Source organism: Aythya marila, assembly GCF_965140915.1.
Source record: "Aythya marila genome assembly, chromosome: 11".
Lineage (NCBI taxonomy): Eukaryota > Metazoa > Chordata > Aves > Anseriformes > Anatidae > Aythya > Aythya marila.
The window spans coordinates 14,999,868-15,017,808 of record NC_139052.1 but is presented as its reverse complement, the minus strand read 5'-3'; the positions used below and the strand labels follow the sequence as shown (position 1 = coordinate 15,017,808).

Here is a 17,941-nt window from a genome sequence, read left to right as displayed (position 1 = left end):
CATTCATTCATGCAGCACTGCTGCTGCAGTCCAGGGGATCCCTCTGGTGACCTTTGCAGCTCATCTTCAAACACAAGACACGGTAGCAACCTCAGTACTGTTAAGTGCTGGTCCCTTTCTTTTAAATACACCCTTAAACTGCTTACATGGATTAAGCAGAATTAAGGTTAGTTTTCCTCTTGGGCCTCTGGGTGGAAATAGGATGCAGAAATATCTGGTGGCCGTGGCTCTGAGAGCTGTGCTACCTGTATGCAGTGCTGCAAGCAGCATGCCCAGCAGCAGGCTGTGGGTGCTGGAAGTCACAGGGCCCCTTCTCGCTGCCCAGGAAAGGGAAAGGTGCCATGCTGCAAGCTCGGGGCTGCCCAGAGTGGTGGCAATGCTGTGTGATGTGGGGACCACCACGGCCCTTTGCACATGGGGATGGTGGCTGCAAAATGAAGGTGTCCTGTTTGCACAGCAGACATTTCCTGGTGCTCAGTGCTTTCTGCAGTCGCATAGGATCAGGGCTTGAAAATCCCTGCTGGGAGGAGAACTAGTGAGTTTCAAAATAGAGAAAAGCAGCCAAATTCCATGACAAGAGCATATATCATTTATGTGCTGTCAAAACACAATGGATGCTGTACAACCACTTTTCTGCACTCTGCTTCTGCACAGGCTGTACAATCCACGCACAGAAATTTGGCACACAACTCGTACCACTCAGCAAAATACGGAGCAGCAACGCATGTTAGCGAGAGCCCATACAAAGGAGTCATTATTTTTACAAGTAATTAAACTGCACTTCACAAAATAAATGAATGCAGTGCGTTTTGTGATGCATTATCCTTGGGGGGATTTCATTGTTCACTTGCTTGCTAATTTGCAGGACCCCACGCTTCACAATGATCCTCCTGGCCAGCATGGGGAAGGGGTGAAATTTGGCTGTAATTAGGGTCCAGGCACAAAACCTTCTCCGCTGATGCAGTTTTGTCTGGGTTCAGCTGCAGAGCACTCTGATTCAGCCGCAGCATAAATATTTTTCTCAAAAACTTAATTACACCGGTGACATTTTGGATTTCTGTTTATCAGCCGAGCTTTCCCTTTTCAGCTGCCAGTGTGCATTTGAAAAAATGAAAGATGACTTCAAGCGAAATGGTGCAAGCCTGGGAGTCGCCTTTGCTGTAGGCTCCAGCCTGTGAAGTGGCTCCTGCATCCTGTGGCAGGGCCGATGCAGGCTGCTGCTTTCGAGGCTGAAGCGAGGCTGAAGCTGCAGAGGAGCCCGCGTGGGCTGCCTGAGCTGGAGAACGAGATGCTGATGTGCTGATAGCAGTGCTCTTCGGTTGTGTGGCATCCCTGAGGGTGCTCATTTTATCTTCTAGATTAAAGCAAAAGTCTCACAATACAAATGGAGTAGGATGGTGCAGAAGGGCAGGACTTTATTTTTAGGGACAAAAAGCATGGAAGGATTTTCTCTAGGAATATTCTTTGCTTTCTAGCAGCTTGGTGTGCGGTTGTTTCTTAAATACACCTGATCTTGCCTGAAAAAAGCCTCGGACACCAGGCAGGTTGCACAGCTTGCTCTGAGCTTCACTGATTTCTGAGTGCGGTAGGAGTGAATTCAGAAGCAGAGGCTCCTTCCTTGAAGCCTGCTACTTCCTTATGTTTAAATTGGGCAATGCTAGCTCCAGGGCGTTGGCAGCCCTCGTCTGCTGTGCTCCTTGGAGAAGAGAGGGCTCGGGAGAGGCAGTGGGGTTGTTAACCAGGGGGAGCACGCTCCGTGTGAGTAACTTGGCCTCTGCAATGGGACAGCTGCATTTTGCACTAGTTGGTGTTTTCAGATCCAGCCCGGCGTAGTAATATAATCTGCCTGCCAGCTCCATGTTCTTCAGTGCTCTGCAAGTCAAGCAAGTAAAATGGCTCCAAGAAAGAGCGAGTGTTCACAATGTCAGAGGAGTCAGAGCGCCGTTCTGCGAAACACACACTGCTTGGTAATCTGATTTCATTGCTGCAGAACAAAGTCCTGTCCACCAACCCAAACCTTGCAGGTTTTTCTTTCTGTGAAGCCAAATGCTTGTCGTTCCTTCCCAGCTGTGAGTGATTTATGCCCTCTGAAAGCGGAGGCAGAGAAAAGTGAAGTCGGTAAGAAAGCATTTTTCCAGTCCCTGCAGAGCGAAGGATTTGGGACTTCAACAGTCTCTGGAGTTTTTTACTCTAACGTTAGTTCTGCTTTTGCTGGTTTCCCTGCATGCTTCTTATTGCCGTGGAGCGCTTCTGTGCGGCTCTGTGTGTAAAACCTCCTGGTAACAGCCAGGAGGCCCAGCGTGTGAAGCCATCAGCCACGATCAGCATGTATTTCCAAAATTAAACTGACCCGGATTTAATTAACACGTTCAAGAAATAGCTCCCTGGTAGCAGGAGTGTTTGGTGACCATTTTGCAATACTGGATTATCACTTGCTATTGTTCTGGTTTTATGTAAGTAATTGATGGAGTCTGTGCTGTAAGCTCCGTGGTGCCTCTCAGATGAGGAAGCTTTTGCAGTAACTTTACTTTGGTAATTGAATACACTTTTCTGGTTTTCTAGGCCAGAGCAAGAGGATTTGTCTGGCATCTCATTTCTCTGCTCACCGATGCAGCACGTCCTTTCAGCATGTGTTTTATGTCAGAAGTGTCCAGTTCGTCTTCAGCAGGTGGTTTAAGTGTGGTCTTAAAATCAGGCATTTCTTACAGCGCTGCCAAATGGGGACAACAGTTAAAGCCGGACGCTTTTAATCTAACGTTGCTGCTAGGTTGTTCCATTAACTTCAGTCTGAGCAGGACAAGAGCCGTCTGTGGTGCAGATGCTTTCCAAAATCACAGGTTTCCTGGGGCTGGAAATGTCACCAACTGCTGTGACTTCAGGACCAGGTTGTGGCACTGCACGTAACGGGGTGCTCAGATGCTGTCCCCTCTGCACCCTTGCCTTATTTATGAGCTGGGAACTGGCTGTAAAAGCTCCCAGTCTCCCCTCGGTCACCTCTTTTCCCATTATTATTATTATTGAGCACGAGTGGGACACAGCTGGGGACATGCAGGTGCCCCAAAGGTTGCCACCTCAATAGATAATTTTATTTTTGGCTAACCAGACTCAGCAGCGAAGGAGTTTACTGAAGTAACTCTCTATTATCTAGTGTTTTTCCTTCCGTTCTCCCACCCCAAACCGAGCAACAAACCCTTTTGATGGCTATTCGGGGTGTAGGGCAGTAGGTTTTAGGGCACGGCTTGCTCTCATTGTGCAGCCTGTTAGGAGAGGAGAGCAGCTGCCTTTGTTTCTGTAAGTGCTGGCTCAAGATTAACGTTTAAAGGAGCATTCAAAGTCATTAAAAGGGTAATGAGAGAGGAACTGATGAGAGATCCATGTGTTAAGAGGACGCTGTTTGGCTACAGAAGCATGGGAGTAGGAGCGATCCAACAGGATCCGGTCTTGTGGCTGCGTGTTACTGAACTTTGAGATGACTTTCTGGGACGTGGTTGTTTCATTGATGTTTCTTCCTGCTTGGAAAGATGCTGGGGTGCCGTGGGTTTCCACCGGCCCCAAGAGTACAGCAGAGGAGCAGATGGGAGTGGGAGCAGTCAGGTCTGAACGTGATGGAGCAGGAAGAGTTTGTGCTTCCCCCTTTCCACCTACTCACCCACTGCATGCTCCAGCTTTTCCTCTTTTCCTAGTGTCTTCCAGCATCCCTATTAAAACTTGTATTTTCATTCATCAGCTCCCTCCTTGTCTTTGTTTTGTACTTATCCACCTCTGAAGAGAGAGAGGCGGCTTTGTCCCTTTGGTAGGAACAGCATTTTACTATCTCTGATACCCTGCTTGGCAATCAGAGGTCCTAGGAGGTGACGTTCATGTAAACAGGCTTGTGAGGAGGAGAAAGAGGAGATTTAGAAGAGATTTGAGAAGATTTGGTAAGATATGAGAAGAAATGCCCCCTGAGCAAGGCATCTTTCTTGTTAGGTAAGGCTATGAAAATAAAACAAATGCAAAAATTCGTTAAACCACAGACAGCTACTGCATCCTATGGAATGTGTGTCATATATATTGATACATAAATACATTTGCTGTCAGTTTGTAATTTTTATTTTTTAATATATAGCTTCAAGGCCTGAGAAATGCCTGGGTTTAAGAGTACAGCCCCTTTGTGGTAGGAAATAGGTTCTGTTTGCTGAGATAACTGGCCGTGCTCTCTTAGGATATGTGAGTCTGCAAACAGCTGTCGAAGAACAAGCCAGCTTTCCTCTCGTGTATGATTTCCTATTGTATGGTGTGTTGATCATGGGACTGAGAAGTTAGCATTAAATATTTTGAATCCAGTCGTTAAATATTTAATCTGATATTGAAGGATAGGTTGTGCAATCCTGAATTCAGTGCAGTGTCCAAACCCACTGCAGCTCATGTCTGTGTGGAGTGCTCTAAGGGGTTGGTCATCGCTACTGCAGCTGATGAGCTTTAACTCTTTCTTTCCTCCAACATAAAAGCAGTCCAATTAGTGAGTGTCTCGTGAAATTGTCTTATGTAAGAAACTTTTTTTTTCTTCTTTTCTGTGGCTTGGTACATTTGGAAGCACCTGAAGTATGAATACTGTGTTTAAATCCCTTCCCAGTGCATGCATTTGCTTTAACCCAACCTAACTTGTACTAGTTGCACCTGTTTTCTCAGCCTCCTATCTGGTAGGTGCTGATGAGTACAAAATTGGGGAGGACCAAGAAAGTGTTTGTGTGCACTAGTATTTTGTATGTCACTACAGACTGTGAGGCTGTTGATGAAAAACTGATCATAGCCATACAAAGCCTGTAGTACCCCAGCACTTCTGCAATAGTTTTAAGTTCATTAAGTTCTGTCTTGTCAAATTTCTAAGAAACTGTTTCCATTTACCTTCCAAATAAAAAGAGTAATAACAATGTTAAAAGGTCATTAAGGGAAGGCAAAGTGAAAATGGATGCATTGGGTCCTCTTAGGAGTAATGGCACTGTCACTAAATATTAATTGCCATTAGTAACGAGCAGTTGCTGCCATTATCCGTAGCTGTTTGTTGCTGGCAGCCTGCAATTTCCTTTGAAGAATACAGAGATCCGTCAGAGTCCCGTACCCGGTTCTGTGATGGGTTTAGGAAATTGGCTTTTTGTGGTACGGGTTTCTGGAGGCTTGGTCGGAGACTCTGGTGCCTGGTAAATCTGGGTGCAGGTTTTCATCGGAGGGACTGATTTGTCGGCTTGACATCTGTAAATTGTCAGTGGAAGGGACGTGTGGTGCAGCAGCCACCCCAGGCAGCTTCCTGCTCCAGTAGGCACCGTTCCTTGCTTATCCCAGACCACAGACACTGCATCTCCTCTCTTCAGTATGATAATATAACAGCAAGAAATCAGAATTTGACTAGGAGTGTGAGATGAAAGTTCAGTTTAGGTTTTATTTACCCTACAGATAAGAGCATCTGAATTCTTCCATTTCCTAGTTTTTGGCTGTAACCATAACACTAGTTGTTATCGTGTTGTTTTTTGGTTTTAAGAGATTTTATTTTCTCTATCACATGAATGTGGGAGCTGGAGCTTTCAGAGTCGCCCAGCAGCTGTGGCCAGGCTCGCAGTAAGATCCCAGGAGCTGGCAGCGCTGTGGCGTTTGTTTGTTCGGCTCAGAAATGCGGAGGGGATATCCCCAGGAAATAACACCTTGAGTTCCCACACCGCCTTCCTCACCCGGCTGGAGAACTGTGGGATTCTTCACGGGGTTCTGCCTAGTGCACTGAGGCCATTTTGATCCTTTTCTGATCTCTTCCCCACTCCTCCTCTCCCCTGCGGTTAAAACCTGTTATCTGGGTACTGGAAAACCCTGCCCAGCACAGCCAAATTTCAAACCTCTCTCACCGACGGCTGCTTCTGAGACTTTTGAAGGCGGGCAGAGCTTTTTTCCTCCAGTCAGAGCTCAGGGCTTTTTTTGTTCCCCCCTTCTCCCTTATCTTCCCTCTTTATAAAAATATCTTGCCGGTATCTGCAGGAAGCTAGGAGCCGCTCTGTGTCACTGCAGGCTTTCCTCTACCTCTTTCCGCCTCTCCTTGGCCCAGGGCCATCCTATTTGCCCCGCCATGAGACCAGAATAGGTTCAGAGCACACAAACGCTGCACGACTCCTCCTTCGCAGGGGACGGCCCCGCTTGGGCACTTGGTGGAGGTTTGAAAAATAGCATCGCTTGTGGTCTTCCTCCTGTCAGATGTGCAGGGGGTGATGCTGTGGTTGGAGCAGAAGAACTAGCACCCGGGGCAAGCAGCTCATGGCCCGAGAGCATTTTGGAGGTGGTGAGGGTGTGGGTTTGCTCCTCCCTTCACAGTGTTTGGGGTCAGCATCCTTCCTTGAGCCCCATTTCCGCGGATGAAGGGCTGGCTGGTAAGTCTTTCCTTTGTCCTTCAAACACTGTTCTTTCTTGAAGTCAGCGATTTCCCTTCTGGGAAGCCTCTTTGCAACAGAAAGCTGGGTCAGAAGCGGCAGGGAGTGGAGCTGGAGGACTCCTTCCAGGTCTCTTCTGCGTGGCTGTGCCCAAGGTGGGGGCATCCCAGTGCCCGTGGGGACCTCATTGGTCGGCCCTTGCCTTTTGAACCAAGTGAGATATTCTCTTCTGGAAAAGTCTGGCTCAGAGGCGGTACAAGGGGAACTTTCTGTTCAAGTATCTTTCAGGTCTTTCTATAGGAAGCTGTTGAAAGAGGAGGGTGAGAAGGAATTGCCCCAGGCTGGTCGGATGCTATAATAAGACAGATTTCCCCTGTAGTTTAGGCTTCTGTGCCGAATGGAAGCAGACTTTCAAAATGCTCAAATGCAAGAGTTTCTATATACGTTTCTTAGTAAATTTTCAGTAAATATTTGCATATTTGTTTTTATCTCCTGGTAGCGCAGCTTGGGTATGCACTTGTATATAATTACAGCTACTACAGAAATTGCTAATCTATGCAAAATGAGCACCTTTCCTGGTGAGGGAGCACTAAGTGTGCAGCCTATAAAGCGTAATTTCTGGACAGATGTGTGTTTTTGTTATCTTAGTACATACAACCCAGGGCTCGCAGCGAGCCAGGCAGGGGACACACAAATGGTTAAGTTCAACGTATAAGGACAAGTGAGCAGGAGCATGTTCTCATGTGATCTACGTGCTCTTGAAAGCAATTGAACAGCAGAAATAGCAGTGAGCCAACGAGTTAACGCTCGGGAGCACTCGTCCTCTCTGCTGCAGTCCGTCAGTGCCATGGATGCATCGGTGTGCAGCGCACGCCTCTGATTCCCCTCCAGGTTTTGAGGCTTTGAAGCCACCGAGGGTCCTGCAGGTCCACAGGCTGCTTTGTGGGCACCTATTTGAAGATGCTTCTAAGAGCACTTGAAGCTGGTCAGAAAGCGGAGAAGGCTGCTGTGTCCTTTAAGCCTGCTGATGTTGGCCTCACGAGTGGGTGAATCTGTTTTTTGTGCTGCCTGCTTCGTTGTGCTCCACGTGGCCCGGCGAGCAGTGATTTCTCATACATGACAGCTGAAAAGAAAAGTACAGACAGAAATGGCTGTGTTTCCTTGATAAAGGAAAGTCATTTATTTAGCCACTTTGCACTTGTAATGGCTCAGTTGACTTCAGTGCCTCAATGACCGGATTTATACAAATCACCACAAAAACCTACGCGTCCTTCTGTGCCTCTATAGCAATAATGATTCTGTTTAAATCAAGAGTAATTCCGCAGAAGTCAATTGAGTTACGTCGTGGCTAAGGGTGGAAGGCATAGATTCACTTTGTCTGGATTTGCTTTGTGTCGTGCTGATTTAACCCAAGATGAGTCACGAGAGGAGGTGGGCTGTTGTACCGGGGCACAGCACATCAGCTGCTCAGCTCCATGTCTCCAGCTTCCCTGCAGTGCTCTGCCTGCTGCTGTTGCCACTCGTGGTATCAATCATTTGATCGTTACTACTTTGCTTTCTAAATTGCATGGCTTCCCAGAGAGGTGGCCTTGTGGCCATACTGTCGGCTCAGGCTAATGCTCAGCAGCTGCAGTCCCAGGGAAGGGACAATGAAGAGGTCTCCGTTTCTCGTGCCCATGAGCAGGTCAGCGTTAGCCCCACGTCCTTCAGTCCCTGCCCGGTTCTCTCCTGGGAGTTGTCTCTCTCGTTAGGGTGTGTGATGGTTTTGGCTTCCTGAATCAGTTCTGATTCAAAATGAAAGCTACAAACCTGAAGCTTCAGATGAACACCTTGATAAGAAGACTGCTCCTACACCCCGTTGAAGTGACACTGCTATCCCTGTGCAGCTCGGTGAGAGCAGCCACATGAAGAATTACTGCTCTGAGTTGTAAACATGTGCAAAATCAGGTCTGACGTCTGAGATGACTGAACAGAGATTTCTAATGACTAGAAGTAACTGCTGAGCTAGTTTTTCGTTCTGATCTCCAACAACCCCCTTTTTTCCTTTCTTTTCCTTTGGTAAGGGGAACGTTGGTGTTACTGCCGCAGAAGGACAGCGGTCTCACCGCACTGAGGATGTCTTGCATCAAAGCAATTCCACAGGGCAAGCAGAATTCATTTCAGGAGTGACAAAATTGCTGCAGTTTGATGGCTGTTGGGTGTTGGTGAAGAGGTGTGCTGGTTTCGGTGTATAAGTTGTAGTATCTGTGTCATAAAAATCATTGCTCCCTTGAACTTGTCTCCCCGCAGTCTTTCAGGTATCTGTTGTTCTCCAGCAGCTACTTTGGTGATCTTCACCTGCAATAAATTCTGTTTTAAAAGCAATTGCAGTGCCCTTTGCTACTCGTGTTCTTCTTGTCTGGGGGAAAAAAAAGCAACAGGTCTCTCTACCTGAGATAGACCTAGTGGAGTAGAGCTTGTGGCTGGCGCTGGCTCTAAATCACTTTCATTTTCAGGACGGAGACGTGTGCGTGTGTGTGTGTCTGTCTGGTCCTGGAGCCATTGATTAGATGACTGTCCAGAGTGAGGAACAGCGTGCGTGTCCTGCTGTGCACCATCCCTTCTTGCTCTCAGACTAACCCGCGGTGGTTTTGTTTCAGAGAGGAAGCCAGGGAGCCAGACTCGTGGAGCACCTTGTCCCACACGGTGCACGCCGGGGAGTACTGCGTGAAGCACCACCGGCGGCTTGATGTTTACTTGCTGACAGCTGAAACCAAGGAAGGGACAAAGGCCAGCCTGGAGAGTGACATACGGCAGCTTCAGCTACACATGCAGAGCCACCAGCACCGGGTAAGGAAACACCTGTGGTTATTGAATAGACAGGGAGCTGGCTGGCTGCTGCTGTCACGAGCAGCCTGGCACCTGGTAGGGTGTCCACACACCGGCACCGTCTGGGGGCATGTGTACCAGTGAGTCTAGATGTTTGCTCTGAATGTCTTTAGCAAACATGCAGGCAGACACCTGCCAATTATCTCCTTGGAGCACAGGGAGATCTGATAAAGCCGTGTTAGGAAGAACATCAGACAGGGAAAACCTTCGTGGAGGTGAGGTGCGTTGTCCTTCCAGCTGCTGGCAGCTGTTGGGTGGCGTGTGTGTGCTGGAGGGGGTCAGGGCTTGGGGTCTGGCACCTTGGGTACATCTGTGTTTGGATAAAAATTACAGGGAGAGGGAAAGCTGATGGAGAAAGCAGTGGTTTTCTTGGTGCCTCGGTGTAGGATTTTGAGAAGCCCACCCCAGCCACGTGGTGTGCATGCCCGTAGCCCTGCCAGCAGTGGTACAAGGCAGGGGCTTGGGAGGTTTCCTCTTGATGCTTGAACATCAGTGCCAAAGGGATGCTCTCGAGGGGGGAAGATGAAGCAGCGGGACACTTCTGTACAACTTCTCAGAACTGCTCTGCGTGTGTTGCACAGGTGCCATCGCTTTATCACTCATAAATATGCTGCTGTGGGGGTGTGGGGCTTAAATAACAGTGCTCCCAGGCATTTCTGTTCCTTTAAGCAAGCAAACAGAGAACTGCACACTGCATTGGGCTGGGGGGAAGTTCAGAGGTATCGGCCACCCTTCCCCGAGCAGGAGATGTTAGTTACTCCCCATCTTGACAGAAACTGGTGGCAAGAGTGGCAAAGCAGAGAAATCGCCTCCCTGCACTTCCCCTTTTCATCAGCTGGCACTGAGGCACGGCCGCACATCGAGCTCGCTCCTTGCTTGCTAGAGCCAATGCCAGATGGGTACATTTCGTCTGACAATGAAATCACAAAAGGCTATGTTTAGACTTTTTCTTCCCAGCCCTGTTTCACTCCACATCTAATCTGATTTGGATTTGGAGCGCGGCCCTGTAATGATTGCGTTTAGGTTCATTTGGGGTCGGGTGGAAGCCACTTGGCTTCGTTTGGAGCCGCTTCTATTTTTCAGGCTATCAGCAGAGTGACTTCACCGCGAGGATGCTGGGGCTGCCGCCGCCCCTCCGGCTTATTCCAGCACAAGTGTCGCCGTTGTCTGCGGCCGTTTGTCTGTCCTGGCCAGGGACCAGCAGCACGGTGTCCATGCTCAGCTGCAGGGTTGGGTGGCCGAGGAGATGGTTCTGGTTTTGCTGCCCGTGGTGCCTGCCCCCTGTGCTCACCTGCACTGAGCTTCCTCCAAAAACACGAGCTGCAGGGGAGGTGGGTGGCGGGGTTGTTTGCAGCAGGAGAGCCATCACAAACACCAGAAGTGCACCCAGTGGTCTGTGATTCAGTGATTTGGTGGCCGTGGTCAGAGTTTGCAAACCTCAGAGTGGAAGGAACAGTAAGTGCAATATCCTCGATGCAGAAGGGGTGGGCTTAGCCATGGTTTGTACATGCAACACCCAGAAGTTCCCTGCAATGCATCAGCTGACGCTGCTCCTTTTGATACCCGGGGAGAAAAGGGTTGTTTAAGGTGGCATATTTGGTGTGAAATCCTATTTCTTTGGGAAATTTTAGAGTCTTAAAGAAGATTTGAAGGAACCTATTGGAGTTTGACTGCTAGGGTACTTTTTTTTTTGGAGTTTTTTTATGAATAAAAGCAAAGAATACCAGAGGTTTTAAATAGATTCATTAGTGCTGAATTTAAGAGGGCCACAAGCACTCATCACCTGCTGTCTGCGTGTCAGCGTGTCCTCTGAAAGCTGCAGTGAAATCCCAGAGCCTGCCTCGAGAGCTGCGCTCCACAGAAAATCAAGGAAGCTCTGCGGGGTGTGCGTCCAAGGGCTGAGGTTGCTCGTTAATTTAGCGAGTCGCTTTTTGTGGTATGTGAACGCTGAAATGCAGCAGAGAAGAGGGAAAAAAAATAGATGATATTGAAACAGAGATGATTCTTTTTAAATAAAGGTTTGATTGTATCAGGCTATAAAGCCTGGTGGATCCTGGAGAAGGCAGATATGCTGGAAAAGACATGCAGATGAGACAAACCGAGTGCTTTGCTACTGTTCCACAGTATTGCACTACTAATTTTAATACAGTGTTGTCATTTTCATTTTTTTATTTCCACGTAGGAAATAAATTTCAGCTGTTTAATGATGCGTGCATTTTTCGTGAGTGGATTCGATGATGAGTTCAGTCCTAGAAGCAGGAGACAGATGAGCGGGTTGGGCAGTGGCAGCCAGCTGCCCTGTCTGGAGTGGTGGTTAGAGCAAAATAGGGAAATGGAGCAATGCAGAGCAAACGTGGGGAGTGCCATCGGGCAGGGGTCTGAAGCTCTTCTGCAGCAGTGTCAGCTCAGGCCCCTTGGGACCGGGCTGGTATGCATTTGCATTATGTGGTAGATTGAACTCTGCTGTTGACTGATCTTGTATTTAAGTGCACTGAAGAGCTAAGAGCACAGCTAACCGAGGAGCAATGGCAAAGGGGACAGAGCCAAACTCTTCTCGGTGGTGGCAGATGGTGTAGCAAGGGGTTAGAGGGACAAATCTCGGTTTGGGGGGGGTCGGACTGGCTGCTAGGAAAAATTCATTCACGGGAGGATGGTGTGGGACTGAACGTGGCTCAGAGACAGCAGGGTCCTCCATCACTGGAGGTTTTTGGAACTTGCCAGAGCCATGGCGAACCCGAGGTAACACCAGTGGTAGTGCAGGTTGGGTGGGAGGTTGGACTAGATGTCCTTCAGAGGCTTCTAAAATATTCCTGTCGTTCTAACAATGTCATTGTTGCAGCCTAACAAAACTAGCAGGTAACACGGCCTTTGCACTACATCTGTAGCTCTGTCCCCAAGGCTGTGGACATCAAGTAGGAGCACAGCGGGAGCAGGAGTTGAATGAAACAGGGGGTTGTGTTCACAGGTCTTGTACATGGTGGATCCAGAAAATAATTATAATTTGTTTGTTTGTTTTTTTGTCTTGTTACAGAGTTTAAGGAAGCGGACGGAGCCTGTACCGGGAGATTCTGGGAATAGCTGCGGTGGCGGAGCAGAGCCAGGTGGTCACCCAACCACGTCGTCTCAGAGCCTGGAAGAAATGGCAGGAGAAGGAAGGGAGGAAAGTCCATCTGATGTTGTTCACCTCGACAGTGGGCAGCTCTCTGACCAAGCCCACCAGGAGGACAAGAGCACCAACGGGAGCTTGGGAGCTGTCAGTGGTGGACCAAACGGCCTGCTGAGTCTGGGGGATGCGGAGAGCCCAGCATGCTCTTGTGAAAGTAAAAATACCGTGACGTTGGGTGAAAAGGAAGAGGAGGGGCCAGCCTCTGCTGAAGGCTCTGGGGCCGTGTCAGATGAGAACGGCTGCACAGCGAGCCCGCATGCAGGCGTAAACGGGGCCGTAAATCTCCCGTCCTGTGGAAATACAGATGAGGAAGCTGGAATGACATCTGCTGGAGTTGTTCTGGATCAAGCTGGCTTGTGCAGTAAGGATAGCACCCATCAGGAAGCGCCGGCTGCCGAGGAGCGTGCAGCTGAGAGTGCTGTCCCTGGGCTCCAAACTGCAGGTGAAGCCCCGGCCTCCCCGACGGGCACGGATGTGGCCATGGGCCAGACCGAGTGCAGGAACTGTACCGGGGCGGCTGACAGAGCACCGGGCCAGCAGCAGGTAGAGGATAGGATGGCTGAGACCACCAAAAGGAGGACTGTGGATCCAGAAGAGCGATTGGCAGCTGAGGAAGAGCCAGTCAGTGCTGCTCAGCCTTTGCTCGATGGATTTAATGGCTCTGACTGTGCGGGTGAGGAGGATGCAAACGTGGGAGTGGTAGCGGCGTGTGCCAGTACGAACACAGGTATTGGCACTGGAGGTGTCTCCGTTGATCTTTGCAAGAGCGGTGATAACAAAGAGACTGGAGCAGGCTCACGCACAGATCAGGTAACTGTTGGCCTTTTGGAAAGCCAAGGTGATGCCCGTGTGGAGGAGAGGCAGGATGGCACTGCGAGCACCGCGACAGTGTTACCAGCAGTGAACGGCACGAAGGCTCCTGCGTGTGTACCTGAACCTGGTCTTGTTTTGGAAAGCCAGGACAGCGCTACGAGTGGGGAGCAAGAAGGACAGGTGGAAGTGGATAGCATGGATGGCAAATCCAGCTCGCCCTCCCTGGAGGACAGCTTGGAAACGGATGGCCCTGAAAATGGTGATGGTGCTGGAGCTTACCAAGGCAGCACAGAACCTGCCCATGGCCAGGGAAGCAGTGAGGTCGCTGAGAGTGCGGGTGAAGCAAGGGAGGGTGGTGAAGCCCAGAAAGAGGAGTCAGTAGGAACTGATACCAGCAGCAGCAGAGATGGAGGAAGCGCAGACTCTGCAAACGGAGCTCAGGAAGTTGCTAGCTGCTGCCCTTCTGTTGATCAAACCACTGTTAACGATGCCATGGGCGACAGCTCAAAACTGGATGCTGCTCAAGTGGGAGAGCAAGAGCCTGGATCGCTCCCTCTGGAGGATGCACGTGCATGCCTGGCGGAGCAGGAGCCTCCACAAGATGGAGAGGAGGCAGCAGAAAGCCCTCCGGGGCAGGAGGGGATGAGCAGCGAGGTGAAAGCGCTCTCACCCCATCCCGATGCAGCGCACCCGACCGGAGATGCTGCAGCGGCACTTCCCGGGCAGGAGGCGGCCCTGCGCGGTAATGACCCTGGATTATCTCCATGTGCCAAGGGCGCAGACTGTGCAGAGGATAATTTCGTAGGCACACCCTCTGTAATTCATAATGAAGAATCTAAACAAAAGCAGGAAGTGGCAGCAGCGGCGGCGGCAGGCTCGGCAGAGCTGGCCCCGCCGTGCAGCGAGGAGCATGGCGAGGTAACCGGCGTGCTGGGGGAGCATGCGGGGGTCCCAGGCTCTCCCGAGCACGGCCTCCAGCCTCAGGCAGAAGGAGGCACGGCCGAGCCTGAGCGGGAGGCTTCTGACAGCAGCCGGGAGCAGGTTTTGTCAGAGGAACTGCTTGACACGGTTGTGAAATCCTCCGCCTGCAGCCCAGGGGGGCCCGCGGCCGACATCGATGCGGGTGCTGGGCTGAAGGAGCCGGTCCCCGAGGAGTCGGCGGGTGAGGCCAGGGCAGCGGGTGCTGGGGAAGGCACCATGCAAGGAGCTGAGCCGCCAGGTGAGTCGCTGGTGGCGGGGAGCAGCCCTTGTCCGGACACGGGGCCGCACCGAGAGCATGGTCCCAACCCACAGCTCATCTCCCCGCGCAGCAGCACCCCCGAATTAAAGGATGCTTTGGAAGTGGAAGCCCCGCGCGTGGCTTTCGAGGCTGAAGAAGCGTTACAGATAGCGGCCATAAACCCCGTCACGGGGTACGAGGAAGAACAGCAGGATTTGGAGAGTGTCCTTCCCAGGGCAGCGCTGCAGCCCATCGCGGAGGAGCCCACGTGCGACAGCGACTCCAGCACGGACACCGTGTGTCCGGGCAGCGAGGGCGATGCTCCCGCTGCCGCCGCAGCCCAGGGGGAGGTCTCGGCACAGCCCGAGGGCAAGCAAAGCCGAGCCGTGTTGGAGTCAGCCCTCTCGCCCTGCTCCTCCGGCTTAAATGCTGTTGAGTCACTGGAGCATGTGGGAGTAAAGAGTTTGGTTTCGGCAGACGATGGCTCCTCTCCGGATAAAGTTCCTAAAATGGTAAAAAGCTTCGATGCCGTAGTGTTTGCAGCGGGGACCCCTTCTTCTCCTGACCTACCAGCCGCAAGGAAAGCGGGGCTCGAGCCCCAGCCTGCAGTGGATGTGGGAGCTGGCCTGAATGGAGAGGCGGATTTCAGCTCCTCCGCCAAGAAGTCGGACGTCAGCCTGGCACCGCGAGCTGCCGAGCCTGGCACAGGTATGGAAAATCGGGCGGTTTCCTCCTGTGCAGCTTTTCTTTGCCGGGCTGCCCCCAGCATCAGCACAGGAAGGGAAGTGAGTGCATGAGGCCTGCCTTACAGAGGAAGTGTAGGTGTTTGGGGGGGTTGCTTTCTTTTTGCTTTCTTGTCTGAGAAGTTACTTACTGAAACTTGCAGCCCAAATGGATGTTTCTTGGCTGGAACGGGAAGCAAGGAAAGGACATCCTCTCCTGTGAAGCCGTGCAGAAGAATTTCTAGCATGTAAATCCCTTCTGGGGAAGGAATGAATGGGAGGGAGATATTTCGACCGCCGTATCTTCAAGTTACATACTTCATTGTGGGCCTCAGGGTTTATTTGCTCAGTGCTAATTTGAGCTATTCCTTCACTTTTCCCCCCCATATTCTTACTAGCGTACAGTCAGAGGATACGGCAGCGCTGCCTTACGTTTTCTTTCCTCCTCGGCTGGAACAGCTGCCGGTGTCCTTCTGAACTGTGCAAAGCCACGTCCTAATTGGCGGGGTTAGGTCATTTAGAAGAGAGGGCCAGCCCTACCCCCTCTGCCTTTTCCTGTCTGAGAAGCTTTTGTCGGGCAGAGCAGCCGGGGTGTTTTCCAGTGCGCTTGGGCAGGGCCGGAGCTCGCCGGGAGCTGGTTCCCTGCTCGCTGCGGCCAGCTGGAAGCAGAGGCAGCGCTCCCCTGGGAGCAGGGATGCTGCGGGACAGCCGCACCTCGCTGGGGACGGCTTAGACCCCGTGCCCGTGCACCACGAGCTACCCGAAAACGCCGTCAGGTAACGCTGAGAACGGGGAAATAGACCTGGATAAATGGGCTAAGCGAGAAGTGAGTTGGTCGCTGGAGTTAAATCAGAGGTGGATTCGCTCCTGAAGCGTGGAGCTAATCTGATCTCTCTGTTCCACCTGTTCCGGCAGCTGTTCAGCGCCAGCAGCTGAACTTTTTCAGTTGCCAGTTTTTTCTTTTTGCTATGAGAAAATTACACAGTGCATCCTATTTCACAGCACTGAACAATCAAAAGGAAAAAAAAAAAAAAAAAGATAGGAATAATTTAAAAAAAAAACCCTGCCATGATATAAATCATGAAGTTCTAAAGGTTTTTCACTGATTTAATGCAGGGAGCTTTTACCTCGGTCTAAATACAGGATAGAGTGATGGCAGAGGATTTGGACTGAAAAGTGATAGCAGAATAACTGGGGGCAGGGGAAAGGTTTGATTTTTGGAGGGGTCACTAGTGGGTGGCTCTGGCAAATACTGTTTTCTTTGATCTCTCTGAGTTTTCTTTGAGTTCTTTGGTTTTCAGAAAGTTTATTTGTCAGGAGATAATCAGTAAATGTTAGTCATTAGTTCATTAGTAAATAAGTAGAATGCTTTAAAGGTGGATTAGAAAGCTGTTTTCAGAAAGAAATTTATTTTTGTGCTCTGGCAGATTGACATTTCAATGGGTTGGGAGTGGCTGTAAGGCAATACCTGGGAGTGTTAGCTCTGGGAGCTTCTTGGGTTTTGCCTCATTACAGCTCAGGTCTTTATCTCTGGCTGGATTCCTGGAGGCACGATGAGTTTTTAAAAGGAAATGGAATGAAACAGCTCAGTAAGGTGGTAGCTGAAGTTAGAAAAAATAACAACAGTAAGGCATCATTGTGTGTTAGGGCATGGAAAGGGAAAAAGAGGAGGTGATCCTGATACAGGTTTAAAATGTGTAAGGACTTAGGATTAAAAGACCTGGGAATCCAAGGGTTTATTGTCCTGTAAAGTAGGACCTAGAGCTGTGAGATGGCAGCGATTCAGGCCATGGGACTTGTTGATTGTTGCTGTTAGTGTGTACATCTCTGCACGTTGATGGCTGTGCTTCATGCGGCACGTTGTGTGTGCTCCTCCTGCAGCAGCCTTCAAGGCTTTGTGGGAATTCCTCGTTGCTGTGTCAGTGTCGGGGAGTTTTCCCTGCAGTCTGGGGTTGTACAGAGGATTTTGTGAGTAGTCGGTGCCCCGAATGAATCAAATCTTTTTTTCAAGAGCCGGCAATAAAGCCTTCTCAAAGGAAGTGCAGGTCACGAGGCTGTTTCTCAGTAACACGTGTGGTCAGAGGCTTTTATTGTCATGCTAATTTATCAGACACGCAATCAGCTGGTGCTGCTGCTGCCATTCCTCCAAATCAGAAGTTGAACTCTTTAAATTTTTATTTTTATATTGTAAAATTGTCCTCAAATATATACCTTTTTTTTTTTTTTTTTTCTCATTGCATCTTGTTAGTTCCAACCTCACCCCAAAGCAGAGACCTCAAAGGGACAATCATCTGATCCAGATAAACATCTCGCGTCTGATCACAAAATTGAAGGAAGGCAATGGATGTAGGAGATCCTCCTTTCCTAAGGCAGCTCCCCATGCTCTTAGATTTCTACTCAGGGCTGTGTTACAACCAAGTAGTGGGTCCTTCGGTGATGTTATTTGCAAGTCAGGCAGAGATAAGCTCTTCTTTTAACCAGCGGGCAGTTAGGGTTTGAAAGCACACCACGACAGCTAGGCTGGGCACGGAGAGGTAACAAAATGTGTCCCAGTAATTCGTCTGTGCTGACAAAACACCTCCAGGTAGGTGCAGCTTCTCAACAGCAAGCGACCCTGGCTGTGTGGTTGGGGCCTGGCATCTCACGTTTACAGATACCATAACCAATGCCCCTGAGTGCTTTTTCTGAGAGAAACTTCCCTGGTGTATCTTCTCATAGATCTCATCCTTTAAAACAAACACCCCTTGCCAGGTAGGAGCACGTC

At 50.1% G+C, this 17,941-nt stretch overlaps 1 protein-coding gene across 10 annotated transcripts in view; it reads left to right on the top strand.

Moving 5' to 3' along the window:
• AKAP13 (A-kinase anchoring protein 13) overlaps positions 1 to 17,941 on the top strand; it is a 217,491-nt gene that overhangs the window by 99,995 nt on the left and 99,555 nt on the right. For all 10 annotated transcript variants that reach the window (XM_082768863.1, XM_082768865.1, XM_082768870.1 and 7 more), the window contains 2 exons: positions 9,029 to 9,218; positions 12,289 to 15,163. In XM_082768863.1, the coding sequence (XP_082624989.1) occupies positions 9,029 to 9,218; positions 12,289 to 15,163 (3,065 nt within the window). The remainder of the gene's footprint in view (positions 1 to 9,028; positions 9,219 to 12,288; positions 15,164 to 17,941) is intronic.